The 17,170-nt window shown below is 38.1% G+C and overlaps 1 protein-coding gene across 1 annotated transcript in view; it reads right to left on the bottom strand.

Annotated features, from left to right (window-relative positions):
* The window catches only part of csmd3b (CUB and Sushi multiple domains 3b), a 318,235-nt gene that overhangs the window by 118,867 nt on the left and 182,198 nt on the right, over positions 1-17,170 (bottom strand). Inside the window, exons 6-7 of the mRNA XM_041053205.1 lie at positions 16,836-16,948; positions 2,085-2,162 (exon numbers count right to left, since the gene is read on the bottom strand). Of these exons, the coding sequence (XP_040909139.1) occupies positions 2,085-2,162; positions 16,836-16,948 (191 nt within the window). The remainder of the gene's footprint in view (positions 1-2,084; positions 2,163-16,835; positions 16,949-17,170) is intronic.

Genomic DNA, 17,170 nt, shown 5'->3' with positions numbered 1-17,170 from the left:
TACAGTATCAGTACCATGAGCACACACTCTCACACACATACACACACACGCACACACACGAAACCCACCAAAGTCATACATTTCCACACTCATACACATATATGAACATAAACAAAAACACATGCACGGAAACTGAAACGTGTATAGGCACCAACACACACACACACACACAAGGGGGTTTTGTGCTTCACTGAAGAGTTAAACCAGTCAGAGCAGAGCAAATCAGCACCTGAACCAATCAGAGACAGGCTAATTAACATACAAATTCACATCTAGATTCAAATCTCAACCATGACTCTCCAACCTGTCACGAAACCTGATGAATCTGCGATGCACCGTGTCTCTGTGCCGTGCTCAGCTCATCACTTTTCCATCAGCTCATACAGTATTTAAGAGATTCACACATAAACATACGCTGACAAACAAACACAAAGTGGACGAACAAATAAATCAGAGATGTTCAGGAAAGCATCGATAGCAAGCATGCAAACCAATTAACGACAGACAAGTGCAGTTCATGTATGTGTACATGTGATTACATCTTTGTGTTTTGTTTGTGTTTATGTATATTCTTGTACTGTTGCACATGTGCATGTGTTTGCATATTTCCTTGTAGGTGTGCAAATACGTGCATATGCATGTTCAGTATTTATGAGTCTGCACCTCTGGCTGTGCACACATGTGTGTGTAAGTGTAATAAATGTGTGTGCTGTGACTAAAGAAAAAATTCATAAATATTATCACTATTATCTGTAGCACACAAACTGAACCTCATACATGAGTATAATATGTGAGAGCATGTGCTTGTATGTGTGTGTAAAAGAGAGAGTAGAAAAGGTATAATAAAGATACAAAGACGTGAGAAAGAAATAAAGAGGGAACTGGATGTAAAATAAATCTAAAATATGTGAGGTTAAAGTGGGTACTGACAGCTTTAATAAGTGAAACCTTAGTAACAAAGGTACTGCTCTTTTTTCTTGGAGATTTTTCATGCTTTTTGTGCATGCTCTCCCAATGTCAGGGTGTCGAAAAGGCTTTAAACGAAATGAAATAATGTTCATGTGGACATTTTTTTTTGCATTACAGGACGTCAAATGACTTATGAACCATTAGCAGCCTTACACTTGATAATTCCACTTCAGGGTGTCTAATTAAAGAGTTTCCAAAGTGACTTATTACAACTTGGGCTTTCAAAAAAATTAAAGGAAACTGTGGTAGTTTCAAATGAAAAGCAGTAAATTAACAGGGAACTTTTTGTACTTAAAGTGTGGACCCCTGGATTTTAGTATTGTGTATAAAGAGTGACATAATAAATCATTAATAGTAGTTTCTTCTAACTGTATGTCTCTGCCAATGACATCTTAGATGGATGTTAAAAACTAGATGATACACTAGTCTCTCTTTTGTAATTTTACCATTGGCCTCTATGGCACAATGACTGTATTCATACCCTCAATGACCTGTGTATAAAAGTAAAATATAGAGAAGAGAAGAGAAGGAAGGAGAGAGAGAGGAGGAAGGAGACGAGGCAGGAGGGGGCGGTAAACAATATTACAACAGCAGATTCACATTCCCTGAACAAGCCCAAAGCAAGCCAAAACAAACCATGATTAAGCTTATCAGAACAAGCCGTGATTAAATATATCAAAGCAAGCCATGAAGAAGCATGCATGAACCAAGACACCATGACCAAAACACATATACAAAGCATCAGTCAACAAAAATATACAGTAGGCAAGAATAGCAAGAGCATGCTTTTATGAAGGCTGTGGCATTTTCAACACATTTGTGTATCAAAAAATGTCACATTATAACATGTCAGTCAGAGCATTTTGCACTATGTGTCTGTGAATTTAAGTTACCACATCTTGTCTGCAAAGGTAATGCAATATGTTTGTGGCTTATGAATAATCAGCGGCACAAAAGTGTTGAATGTAACAGCCTTTTTGAGAGAAAAGAAAGAAAGAAAGAAAGAAAAAGCAAAACAAAAGGAAAACCAAAGCTAAAAACAAAGCCAGTCCAAGCCAAACCAAGCCATCACACGTTAGTTCATTAGCCAAAGTGACATTAAGATGTGAACTCACATATTGAAAACTTGTTGCTGGAGTCTTTGCCAGGGAACAATTTAACGCCCCGCGATTTAAAATCTACTGATCGCTTCACTGCAGAGGAGAACAGAATACAGAAAAGAGAAGAAAAATCAGAGAACAGATCGGATAAAGTGGAAAAAAATGAGATCTAGCGAAGGATTTTTTTTTCTTTTTTTAAATGGCAAATTCTTCTCCCTCACAGCTCTGAGAGAGAGAAGAGTACTGTGGAAAAGAATATTACAAAGGCAAAGGAAATTTTAAAATGGTGGAAAGAGACAGCGAGAGGGGCAGAGAGAGACAAAAAGAGAAAGGCAGAAGCAGAAAGAGGGAAGAACGTAGGAGAAATGATTGACCATTTAGAGTTTTTGTTCATAAAAAAAAAAAAACTTCTCTCTCTCTGTCACTCAGACACATACATCAGATGTCGAGGTGTTTTGCTAGAAGCCCCATCATATTCTGAACAAAAGCTGGTAAAGGAAATTGCAGCTTTAATCAAAATGACAATGATGCAGCTCTGTAATCAAAGCATTCAGATAATGGCACGTTAGAAAATAAATGGCTCCTTTAATCAGACTAAATCAAAGACAAGAGGAGACAAACTGACAGAGGGATCCCTGTCAGCATGAGAGCTGTTTTCTAACATGGGTGACAATATTTCATTTCAAGGTTAGCGATGTAGAGCTGAATGTAGCTAAAGCTCAACATGTATGGTTGGAAAGATAGAGTACAGGAGACAAAGTGAGTGGGCGAGAGCTGTGTTTGACTTCGTGCAATAATAATAAAAACAAAACACCCTGGGGTAATCTCAATTTGACTCTCTCCAGATTTGATTTTTTTTTTTCTGCTGTACTCTGTCAAAATAAATGAATACATTACCAACATAAATAATGAAAATGTAAACACAAATATATCTTGTCCAAAATGACAAAGTATGGTGACAAATCCCTTTAATGAATGTCTGATAGAGTGGCTGACAGACGATGTTTTCATAATGACCAGACTAATCCACTGAATGCTGACAAATGGCAGATGAGTTAATGTGCTACAATTATCCTAGTGTTATACAGTGGCTACATATATGCACATACATCAGTGGAACTATATGTGACATGGTTCAATTACATCATGTGCATTTTATGCCACTAATTACCCTTGTGTTATACAGTGGCTACACACATGCACACGTTAGCAGTACTCTACTTACCATGTTGACATTATACCAAATAGATTAATGTGCTAATGTCCTACCAATTAATTTAATGCAAAGTAGCTGAACATTAGCTCCATTTGTGTAATATTGTGTTAGCTTACCAGTATAATAATTTAATGTGTTACCAGCTGTATGTGTGTGAGTATGGCATGTGCATGCATGACTGGGGAGTGAGCTACCGACCCCTACCCTATAATATTCAATTTGAATGAAAAATGTGTTACTATGTGCTTAATTAATCTTGTAAAATAGATGTTAATATCTGTCTATCAAATTACTTGTGACATTGTGCAGTACTTATACTTACATGTCTCTGTGGTAGTATTAGTGCTGGCACATCATTTACTTTCACATATTAATTGCAAGTGATACTTGGAATTCTAAATTAAACCACACAATATTATCTCTTTTTTTTCATATGACAGAAATACCTCATGTAATACACCTGACACTCAACTTCATATGGTAACACACGGGGTCATTTATTTTTCCTCTAACTGAGGTTCATCTCAGAAAGTACATTGGCGTAAGAGGTTAGGAAATTGCTTCTATTCATGGCTGTGACACATTAACTTCAGGGTACAATCTGTTCTGAGGCTGTATAATGTTGATTTGATGTTTTTTTTTTTTTTTTTTAACAGTGTCACCACTTGACTTATATTATTTTTCGGGCTGATAAAAACTTTGAAACTTTTTATCAATAAGTTAGACTAATCATGGACAAATATGAATTTCACTTACATCTTTAAATAATTTCATTAATAAATTCTCCATTTGTGATTTGCTCTTGGCAACTCATGTATCACAACTGTTTATAGCAGTCTCTGAACACCACACACATAAACAGAATGGAAAAACACTTTAACTAACTTCACAGGAATCCACCTACACAAAGGATGAAATTTATTATGCCTGACACTGGTGTCATAGCTATTCAAAATGAGAAGGGAACATGCTTGATATCTGATAGAGTATCTGCGATCTCACAGATAAAAAACATCTTTCACTGCATTTCATTTATAATATTTAAGAGGACTGATTCATATGTCCCTTGCTGATCCTAATGTTTTTAGGTCATTTCACAAACAATTTTGAACAACTACAGACAGCTGCATTTAAAAATATAGCTCGGAAGAAACTATGATAATAGTGGAGTGAATACATTTTCCATTCCACTGCATTGCAGACATGACTTCAGCAATTTGGGATGCATAAAGCCTTTGGTTATTCTGACAACGGATGGTATAGTCCTCATTTTTGTACATAAAAAAATAAAAAAGTCTAGCTCCAATAGCAAAACAGGTCAAAGAGGGGGGGAGAAACAATATATTACATAATTGTAGCGCTGCCTTCAGTTTAAACTTGTATTTGAAAATGTCCCAATTGTCATAAATTAGGAAAGTTCATCAACAGACTTGTTATTTTCAACAACCAGGGGAAGTTGTGATCTAGATCAAAGTCTTACAATCAGGTTTGAAATGTATTTTCCCCCTGTTAGGCAGCCAAATCGGGGAAACTGGGCCAAAAATAGTTAAAAGTCAAATTTGTTTTTGCCTGTGCAAATTCATTCACTGTATCAAGACCCTGTTAATATGCATCATAAAACCTGTCCTGTGTGAATATGCATCAAAGTTAAATATGCCCATGTTAATATTCTAGCCTACAAGCAGCGGCTCTACTGCAAACAACAGATGGAAGGGCATCTGCATTTAAGTAAACCATATTTATGAACTAAAATACTGCATATTTAACAAAACTATATTTAACTAACAACAGAATAAACAAGCACTGAACTAATTTCAACAGTAAGAGAGCAGACACTTGAACAAAACCTAGTTTAACAAAAATACACACTGAACTCTGGAATCTGATGTTGGCTCCATACTTTGAAACCAAAACTAAAATCTAATACCAAAAGCTACAGCTCTCCTGTTACCCCAAGGCAGGATTCAGCTCAATGGCTCTGTTATTTTAGTCATACTTGCTTGTTAACCACAATGCCATCTGGATTTTGTATTTCTCTAAACTGGTAATGTGGAACAGTGAGACATTCTCTAAGGAGGTGATTCAGACAATCAGGGATCATGCACTCTAATAGCACTCATCAGCTTTTGGGCTACATGCCCCTCGCAAAGCAAGTATCTTCTGCTGTCTATGGTAATACGTAATCTAGACTGAGGACTGAAATATCTTGGAAGGACTCAAAAAATTTGCTCCAAACATGGAGGTATTTGGCTTGTTTTCAAACCTCACATGGTTAACTGGCAGATACGAGGAAAAGTGATTCATTTGTAGGGATACAGGCTGACTGTCTGAAGCAGTTTAAATGGGACTGGCTGGCTGTTTACGTCGAACAGAAAGTGAGGATGTGATGTAGTTGCCAACTATTACTGCACCCTAAATTGAGCAGTCCATGATGTGAGAGACATTGAACTAGTGCTAATGTCTGTTAGTTTTAAGTGTTGTTATATGTCATATGTATGGCTGTATATGTATGGCTAATATGAGTGGACAGAGCCAGACTAGCTGCTGCTGCAGGATATAGGGTATAGTGAGACCAGATGATTTAATGTTGAATTTTGTAATAAAAAATGAGAGTAATGTTTGTATAAAAGACTTCATTCTTCAAGGCAACTGCTTTACTGTGTATGTGTATAATATATAACTAGCTGGCTCAAATTTTACATTAACTAGACAGAAAGTATTAATAGAAATATTAATGACTGGATAGGCTACAACGCACAGTACATACCTCTGCCTACATTGAGTTAATCACCATTTTAATATACGCAATTAGTGAGTACAATCAGTGGGTGAGGGCAGTTGTCAGTGCTGCAGAGATCCTGCACATTTGATGAGCTATTTTGTAACCACAAACCAGCAATCATACAACATCACCAGATTGTGTCTATGCAAACAAGCTGCATTAATTCAACCAAGTACATTCCCAGCTACACTTACTGTAATGATCCCAGTGCTAACAGCCCTTTTGATACAGCAACAGCAGAGTAGCGAGTGAACAATGAAAGCCAGTGATGATGAAACGCAAGCTCCCCAAATAATATAAAAGATGATAAAGGGGTAGTTCATAGATTTATGAGCTCATATGAACCCCTTGAGGCCTGCAGTGTGTTTGGACTGAGTTTGACTAATGATTCTTAGGCCAAGCCTGGCAAGGAAAAGGACATGGGGATTTATTTACACAAAGCATAATGGTATATTCCACATGTGCTAAATGCTCTGTTTTTCCTTGGCTGTAATTATCCAAGGTAATTAGCATTTCAAGATGTGTGCACTTGATCACAAGTAGGTTTGAGACATTAGGAGAGTCGTATCAAAGGTACCATGCAGTCAACAATATCCAATATGTCAGGCTCCCTGAGGGTTATGCTGTCTCTCTGCTCGAATTGAATAATGTTTCCGTATCAGTGGTGTTTCTTTTGTACTGACTGACTTATTTTGTTGCCATAGCACTGGCTGACTGATAATGCCGTCAGTTCTTCATTAAGAGCCAATCACAGCCCTGCAGACACAGAAACTCATGAATACGTAATGAAGAGAGATGATGGAGGGATGTGATTGGTAGGTTCAGCTGCAGGGAAGGAAACAGATTGTTCATACCTGACACACGCATAGACAACAGACAAACAGGCGCACACACAAACACATACACACAGGAACAGCATCACGTACACTTGGATTCAAAGAGACACACAAATACAAATGCACACATACACGGTTGCGAGACATTAACAAACATATGCAACAAGTACACACACTGATAGATTCATCAACTTAAAATAGACACACGCCCACTTGTAAACTCACTGACACACGAGCACTGATGAGAGTGAGTTCAGGCACACATACAGATCTGTGGGCATATGATCCAGTAAGTGCAGTAAGACACACACATATGCAAGGACACAGATATACTGTAAGCACACAGACATACCTCGAGGCACACACACAGTGACATAATCCGGAAAAACACACATTAACAGCCAGGTGTTGAATGTGTAGTATTGAGCATTAGAGCAGTGTGCAGAGAGAATGTCTCATCACTGTAACCCTCAACATTTGCGTAACAGCATCCATGCTTAAGATTTTACTTTCCTCTTGCATTCAGACAGAATCAGGAGAGAAACTGAACACAGAACCATGGAGAATGAGTAAACAATGGTAAATAACAGAGGGAAGGAAGCCAGTGTACTGCTGATCTAGAAGGAGCACTATGTCTTTATCTTATCTTTCAACGATAAAATGAAAGGTTCCAGTGTGTAAACAGCCCTTCAAGTATGTGTCTTCTTGCAGTGCATAGTAATTATTGCAGAACACAGCGTCTGAGCAAGGAAGCGGTATCACAGATGCAAAGGCACCCTACATGCACAATACCCATGAGGGGAAGCAGTGTAACTCAATAATCCTGGTTCATGGTGTAATGCATAGTCATTGGCATATCTGATATTAACCAAATGGGGACAGACAGGCTAAATGCAAGTGTCTTAATGAATCACTACAGTAGGCAAGGTCTTTGCAGATCTTCTTTACTTCTAATTAGAACCGATTTATAAGCTCTTGCACATTTGCATTCAAGAGGAAGGCTGCCAAAAAGCATGGCATTGTTCCTATTTGCTGTGCACGAGTCACTGTAAAAACAGTCACAGGTCAGGGTGAGGATCAAGCTCCCACTGAAATACAATAGTCAGAAGAAATATATATTATTTTAATTGTGCTGATTTTTGATAAAATTTCAAATTTTCAACTTTTGGATGCTGAAAGAGCCTCTTGATTCAAAGGTGCTACCTGGAATCCAAACAGCAAGGGCAGTCAGTCCAGTCTCTCCTTCCATTCTGTCTCAGGCATAGTTACAGCATGTTCCACCTTCCTGGATTACTTACATTAAAGTTAAAACTAGCTTGTCTGAATTATTTTTGAAACCTCAGACACTGACCTTTCCTGCAGACTCAAAGCAAGACCGTCTGATTATTACAGGCTGATTACTGTTATAAAAAGGAATACAGGAACAGAAATATTTCCATGGTGACATGGGGTATAGTAAAAATTAAATTGTTAGGAAAGCCTGTGGGAAAATCTGCCATTTATTTGGTTGATTGGAACCTGCCATTGCAAAACCTGCTAGCACCGTGTGGATTCCTGGACCTGGCTCCATTTTAATAAACAGTGAAAATACAAAACATGCTGTGAAATACTGGAAGAGATTTACGGAGCACTAGCTCTGCTTAAAGCAAGTGTTGAATCAGGAGAGGTGTAGACATATTAAGCCAGTCAACATTAGCAATGTATGAAAAACTTTTTGCAATCACCAATGGATATTAATCCATCCATTAGCTATACCACTTATCCTTCTGAGGATTGTGGGGGGCTGGAGACAATCCAAGCCAACACTGGGTGAGAGATGGGGTAGAGGTCATCAGTCTTCCACAGGGCTGAGTACAGTTATTAGTTTATCGTTCAAAACATTACACACGTCAACTTAAAAATACAGTTTAAAGAGCTCTTCCTGTACATGTATTAATTGCTTTGGCTTTGCTCTCTCCCCCTCCTTTTGGTGTTTTTCTGCCCCGTTTTCTTCAAACTGTGATCCCACTTTTTTTCCCCTGTAAGTCTATTTAACAGATTTAGAAATGGGGATTCTAATGAGTTTTAAGTTCATTTTCAGCTTTTAATCATGGTGTTTTCAGGTAAACTGTGACATCCTGACTTTGCTGCGTTGCCAGGGTTTCCACACTCTTACTTTTCTTCCCACTCCAGCTCTACTGTCTGTAATGTTAATGCTCATTAATAAGAGCCAGACATTATTTCTCAGTGTTCAGACTAAAATTGGTACAGCAAATGGAAGCCCTGGCAGCCATTCAATTGACTAGATTACTGGGTGACTGACCTGCTAACTGGCTGACCGCCAGGCCGAATGGCTGAGTGACTGGCTGACTGACTAGACACTCTAGGCTTTTACCTGACACTGTTCACAGTGCAACAGTAGTGAAGTTCTGATTGACCGGATGACCGAATGGCTCCAATTTGACCCCATAGACTCTGACTGAAAACCTGCATAACTACCCGGCCAACCGACATCAGTATGTTTTTGTTTTTATAAGGTTTGATTAAAATGGTTGACAGTGTCAACACAAAATGAAACAAGAATCATTGGCTGAAAGTATTAACTGAGATGTAGCTACAATATGAGCATGGAAACAATATGGATTCAACTGAATTGTTGAACAAAAACTAATTTTGAAATAAGCCATTATTGAGTACAACTGCATTTCAAATCTATCAAGTCACCTCATAATTTATCATTTTGTGCATATTTGTCAAATCATTTTCACTATCTCTGGAGTGATTGTTCGATTGTGATTATATACACCAATATAAAGACATTCTAAATTAATTAAAACTCTCCAATTTGCACTTGAGTTTCACACATTTGTTACAGTAACTTTCTTAATATTTAGTGGTTATAAATAATGCTGGTGTTAATCACCTTTAATTAATTACATCACCGTTCCACTTTTAATCACTTGACATTTGCAAACAGTATGGTTTCACTTTAAATGTCACAAGAGAAAAGGCTATTAGGTTGAGGGCTAAATGAATGTGTTGGAGAAAACTATTTTGGATAACGTGGGCTGGGGGTGATGAAATGTAAACATACCTAAATGCAATAAGAAGTAGGACAGCGCTATCAGCAGCAGCTCATAACATCCAGAACCAGTTTCAATGCAGTGGATGTGCTAGTCTTGAATAGGGCTAAAGTAACCTGTAAGACCACAAACTGATGTAGATTGTTAATGATGAGGTCCCTCACCTTGGAAGTAACACTGGGGGACTATTGTAGGTTGTAAGCTCATTATACTAACGCTTGTGACTTTCTGTTAGATTAGTCAAACATCCTGTAATCCATTCCTTACAATTATACTTTTGCGTTTTTGGTTTTGGAAAAGACCTGAAATTTATTTAATAGGGAGTGTTGCTCCTGATAGAGTACCATTCCCACCACTTCAGCATATAGCCATATTCAGACATTGACAGGCCTGTCGTGCTTAGTTATGGTTGCTAAGCTATGATTGGATAATCACTGTCCAGGGAAGGGGTTTAGTGAACTGTTAATTTATTGCAATCACATGGACTTTTTATCACATCTATTTTTATCATTCAGTTTTTAGCAACCTTAATATTTTTGTACTTAGTGCATATATTACTTGCTGGAGGAGCAGTTAGCTGAATGACTGTAGCTTACCAGTGGCTGGAAAGCTGAGTGATTATATGAGTCACTGGCTCACTGAAAGCAAGTGTGACTCACTGGCTGGCTAGGTGACCACAGCTTTTTCCTCAGTTCTTGTTATAAATAATTACATAGCAAGAAGGTTTTTCTTGAAAAAAGAACGACCTTGAAAATGATAAATGTGGACCTGTATAAAGGGTAGATTCACTGTAAAATTGTGTGCTCATATATTATTCCTGTGGCCGTTAACAACTCAGAGTTTATTTGGCAACATGATTCACTGGTTTCTAGCTTTGAGGGAGAGCTGTTCATGTTCTTATTTTTATTTAACAGGAAAGATGACTGAAAACCCATTCCCATTTCCAGCTGCAGCCTAGAGGTGTATTTGCTGGGGGTGAGAGCATACTGTAATGCACCCAGCCACATCTGGAAGCCGGCTTGTTCTACTATAGTCACTACATATGGCAATTGAACAGCTGGGTTTCAGTACTTTGCTCAAGGGAACTTTTAGAGTCGCTCAGTCTTTTACCACGACCTGGCTTTCCCAACCTGTCCACAAATTCAAACCTGTAGTCCTCACATTCCTCTACAACCCTCAAGCAAACACAGGTCCATTATCAAAATTTGATCTGCAGAAGTTACATGCGTAAAAAAGATCAAACTTGTGCCATAAAGAATCTAATCTGATTTGTTGTTTCAGCCTAAATGCCTTTAGGTCTCAGACTGTAATTACAGTAATGAAGCTTTTAGCAAAAGTTCAAGCAGGAAGACAATTATTCTAATTTAATCATCACACTAGGGATCCACCTCAGTTATTATCCAATGACTTAACTGGGAATTGCTCGAAGGCTTTCCTGTCAACAAATGATCACCCTAGCTGAAGGGTATTTAAACGGCTTCACCTGTTATGTTGTTCTGCTGTCTATATCGCTTCATCAGCCACACACACATCACTAGTGCCAGGGTCCCCTCTCTGCCTTCCTAGAACGGTTGCTTTTTGTACCCCACTGAAACTGATCTAATTGACAGGGCCAACACAAAAGCCTTCTGAATTATTAAAAACAGTGCATCTGCATTTTGTTATAATATTATATTAAAATACTGTCTGAGGACTGACAAGGACACCTAACATGACAGAAAGTTTTCATAACTGGCACTCGACATGCAATATTTCCAAAAGTCTGTAAAAGACAAAAAACGACTTACATATATTAAATTTGAAATCTTTCCAGAAATTTTTATCAAGATTTTCTACATTAAGAACAGCTGGACAACACGTGGCTCACTTCTCACATCACTCCTACATGCTACAATACAGACTTACAGTATGCAAGCTGAATGCTTTAGTAAGTCTGTGTCTCAGGGTGCCACACCACACATGTAGCTTGTGTACAGTCCCCAGTGTGTACAAGGATGATTAAATGAACTTACAGTAGTTCCCATAGTATGAAAATACTATCATCTTGGCCTGCAAAGTACTACACTTAAGACCTTATAGCGTGCTTCAAAACACACTCAGAACTCACAGACAAGCTTTGTATAAAAGTATGAAGTGAATCTTTAAATGTCTCAGAGATGTTGATGTAGATGAGCTTAGCATTAAACATGTTAATGGACACTTTATGACTGTACATATGTTTAGCTGTAAAGAAAACAGAGCAGAGATAATGTATGACATATTTTGACAACAGTTCAAGATTACAGAACTGTATAAGTACTCAAACACTAAATGAAAAGAAAATTTCAAGACTTTAATTTAATCTGACCTGCTCTTTTTATTTAACCTAAGATATAAATGCTGGCCTTTATGGATATTTCATTATTTCTGTAAATATTAACAGAACACAATTGGAGGAACACAACGTAAATTATGTAAATGCGTGTAATTCCTCCATTTAACAAGAACACTGTGTCCTAGGGAGAGATACTTGAATTGAAATAGTTAATGTCCCTAATTTAGGTCTATCAACAAATGTCTATGGCATGTTTTAAAACACTGCCATTGTGAATCATTTTGAAACATCAATTAGGCATTCAAATAGACAATTAACTCGGTAAATTTGGTTCAGCCACGAAGAGGAGCTGCAGGCTTTATGTTACCAAAAACACTGATTCAAGAGCAGGTTTTTCCTGTTTCACAGACATCCATCCCCCACACACATGCACACACATGCGCACGCACACACATGCACACGCACACACTTGTTCTTTCTCTAAAGTGGTCTACAACAGCCATTTATGACAGCGGGACATTAAAACTCTTGATGTCAATACTATTTAGCCAAACCCCACTGCCAAATGACTAGTCCCCTTGAACCCCCATCTCTCTCTAACGATGTATCTTTCTCTCTTTTTTATTCTTGCCTTTTTCTCTATTTTTCTCAGTTGGTTTCCATCTCTCTCTCTCTTTTAAACCCTTCTCTGGATCTCATCACTGTTATACCACCTCCCTGCTCTCTTTTTCTCCGTTGTTGCTGTGATGTTCTTTGTTTTTTCTGCCCCTCTGCCCCCCCTCTCTTTTCAAACTTGGATATAAATCATTAGGAGATTATTATTAATTCAGAACTGCATAATTGGGCAGCAGCAGAAGGAGGAGGTTTTTATGAGCCGAGTGGCTGACCTTACACACACACACACACACACACAGATACACACACATTGTGTCCAGCTGGCTGGCAGCACCTAGAGCCAAACGTCTCCCTCTGAGGTCTCATAGCAGTGTCTTACAAACTAAACTAACCCTGCCAAAGCAGATTTGTTCATTTAGTCTCTCAGAGACAAATTTGGAATTGTTTTCATATAGTGCTTGCCACTAGACTAAATTAACCCTGTGGGTTTTGCCATTATAATTTATTCTCCTGGAGACAAATATAAATTTAGTAGACCAGAACAACATATGGTTTGCAGGGTGGAACTACAGTCTAGGTTAAAAAAAATATAGTATAATATCATTAAGTGAGTCTATTTACAATGAAGTGGAGTTGATGAACACCTTATGAATGCTAATTAAAGAGTAAATCTGAAGGGGCTGAATCATTACACATGAAGTAGAAAAGAGCACAATAAACAGAGTAAAATACAAAATAATATGCTCGTCTAAGGTAAATGATTCCAGCAATAATTCAACTAACATTAGCACTAAACATGTTGCACTTGCAACTGCATGTGTAAATGAAGACATCTGTCACTTTTCTTTCTTTTCCAGTGGTACGCCAGTGGCTCCACAAGATATGAAATCAATATGAGATCCATCAGTCATCTTGCACTGTTAGCAGTGGCATTGGCAATGTTTCATGGAGAATATTGATCTATCCTTTCTTCATACCGACACTGTTGACATGCATTTCCTAGCTACTATTAAATTCAGATAATGCACCAATTTCCAGTGGAACTGGTTTAATGTGATCCACTGAGGCTAAAATGACACAACACGTCAAGGAACTGTGTACTTTGATGTTTTATGCATCATTTTTAGGAACATTTTGTGAACATTTTCAAATCAGCAACTAGGTTTGTCATTAGCAATAACTTTTTCAGCCACTCAACCATCCCCTCAGCTAATGTGTAAGAACCAACAAGGTAATGGAGATGACTGACAGCTGACAGGAAGTAGCCAATCAATCACAAGTTTGTTAAGAAGTCTACTAATTAATCAACTAACCCATCAAAGTGACATCCCTCATTAACACATTGATCAATCTTTTAAACTAATTAAGATCAATTAAAATCAATTAAACCAATTAAAAGCTAATCTCAAGGGGAGTGGCCAGGCTGTCAGTCAATCAATCAAGAAGAACGTCTGAGAGAGTCGGAGGAAGAGAGCAGTGAAGAGAGGGTGATAAGGGAAGGCAAGGGAGGATCAGGGAGAAAGAAAGATGACAAGAGAAAGATGGAGGAAACAATTAGAGGAAGGTCAAGGAGGAAAGATGTATTGTAGAAAGGGGAAAAGATGGATGAGGTTTAATAATGTCTTGAATTTTAATTTTTGAAAAGCTCCTTTCTAAAACCTACCACATGCTGCATGCGTACATTAAAAATAATTCACTGGCTATTTAAGTGTCTGCTTTGACATTTTGGCATTGATTTTGATATCATGCCTTGACTAAATTCAAATCTGTAAGTGGCGATTATTTGTCTTTTTTTTTTTTTTGGCATACATAAAGGAGAGCCTTATAGATATCCTCACATTCACATCCATTCTTAAAAAATACTGGCAACATCTTTGCCACAAGATGTCATATTGGCTCATATCCAACCTAATAAGCTCGTCATACCCACAGATTGGGAAATTATGCAGCGTTAATATAAAATCACCACTGAATTAACACCAGTTTCAATCACTTAATTGGCTTAATTGACCACAGTCCTGCAAGTGGCACATGTGACCAGTACAGTAAAAATATACAGGGTCATAAAGAAACCACTTTCAAATTTAATGTCAGTAATCTCAATAAGAACTAAACGACCTCTGGAGAAGAAAATAACAGAAATCCATTTGCTAAGTAACTTAAACACACTAATCGGACTCTTTCATTAGTTCTAAAGCAAATTTTGTAAAACACATTAGTAACACACATTTCTACCTCGAGAGCCAGTTTCTCAGATGTTAAATTTTCATGTAGGGAAACTGTGACTTGTCTGTGTGAAGAAAGATGAATTTCAATTCTAAGATGTTCAGAAAGGTTTCTTAGTGATCGAGCGACAGCTGGAAATAGGCTTCCAAAAATGAGCAAATAACCCTAATTATTGTTGAAAGGAACAATGTTGTGGTGTGTATGTAAAAAATGTACCGTTGTATACAGAAAAAAAAAGTGGCAAAAAGAGAGACTGGAAGAAAGAATATTTGAGTTAAAAGACAAGATATTGAAATACTGTAAGAGGAGAGGAGGTGGAACCAAAGAAAACTGTTTTGTGAAACATCTTCATTGTGTCACTGAGTTTTGTGTGTGTGTCTTTTCTGACAAACATGGTCTATTTTGTCTTTCAAAAACATGACATGTAAACATAATGTGTCTACATTATCGTGACTTTGTGTTTTTCTTTGACAAACTTCACAAACAGGGCCCATGGTACAGACTCTGAACCTAAGAGCTGGCATTCTGGATGGGTGCACACCTTCTTTTGCTTGCCTGAGTCTATTTGGTATTTTTTCGTGACTTGCTATGAACTTGAATGTGCCAAAGTGAGAGGTGAGGCACGGCAGGGAGTTTGTCGGTCAAAATCCAGTGGCATTGTGCAATTTTGGTATCAAGTGTGACCGTGATTTACGATTTGTCCTGTCCGCCCACTCAGACCAGGTCAGTGATACATGGGGGAAGGCACAGTTTCCATGACTTAAATTTACACTAGTTCAACTTTCCAACGGTAAACACACAAATAAAACATGTCCCCCAGTATTTTGATTAAAGTGGATTAGAGGGGCTGATTGCTTGACCATGATTGATGCCAGCCTATAAAACACCCACTGACAGTGTCTGTCAATAACAGTGTGCTTCCAACTGTGCTGAAAGTGTCCCACAAGCCTGTAGCCATGAAAATACCAAACACAGCCCCATGTGTATCTTGTGATGTTAAATGCACTTTATGCACCACGCACTGGTGACTCCCCAAAAAAAGAGCCAATGGTTCTTTTTTTGAAAGAACAAGAGGCAATCTGAGACTAAAACAAAACCTGGGAGAGTCTGAAAAACAAGTAAAGTGTAAAATATAAACCCTATCTGTTCCAGCCTGTCTGTGGAGTTGTTCCAAACATTCAGCTCTCATTATCGCTGTTGGGAGACATGTACGTTGCCAAATAAATTTCCAAATGTTTTCCACCAGTTAGGGTTTGTGTCAAAGAAATCTAACTGTACGCCTCTATGAGCAGTTAGCCGCGAGAAAGAGTAAAAGAGAGAGAACTAGACAGAGGAGAGAAAGACAGAGAGAGAAAGAGAGATGCAGAAAGATGGAGACAGAGAGAAACTGTAGTAGAGAAGAGACAGGAAGATTGGAGTCAACAGGCGTAATTAAAAGGAGTTAGAGGCAAAATGATGGGGACAAACTGTCAGTTGAAGAGGAAAAAAAAGCCACAGAGAAAAACAGATAAACAAAAAGGCACAAAATAAAAGAAAAAGGCAACGAAGCAAAAACAGAACCTTGAAACAAACCGATCTTTAACAAAGAGATCTGTAGATACTGTATACACAGTATATAGAGTCTTGTTTATCACAAAGGAACGCCCTCTCTGCATATGTGTAAATTAAGATGCCCGTCTCTGTCTGTGGATGTAATCACATCTTACCCATCTTACCTTGGTAATGTGCGCTGAAACCACGGTAACGGTGGTTGCCATCAGTCACAAAATGGAGCCGAAGCCAGTTCTTGTTACTAACGATGGGCGAGGGGACGTTACTGCCTGACAACCTGAAAGAGCGATAGAGAAAACATTTGTAAGGAATAGAACAAACACAGACACACGCTTACAAAACCTTAGCTCTCACCATTTTTCCACATAATCCCACAATAGGCCCCTGAGCATCAGGCTCAATGACCGAGTGCTGTAAAAATGTCCTTGCTCTAAGGGTCTTAAACTTAGATAGGCTCTTTTACATGTATGAGTACACACAAAAGAACAAAGCCAAAACC

Source organism: Toxotes jaculatrix, chromosome 13 (assembly GCF_017976425.1).
Source record: "Toxotes jaculatrix isolate fToxJac2 chromosome 13, fToxJac2.pri, whole genome shotgun sequence".
Lineage (NCBI taxonomy): Eukaryota > Metazoa > Chordata > Actinopteri > Toxotidae > Toxotes > Toxotes jaculatrix.
Note: the sequence above shows the minus strand (reverse complement) of the source record. Positions and strands in the feature narration are given on the sequence as shown.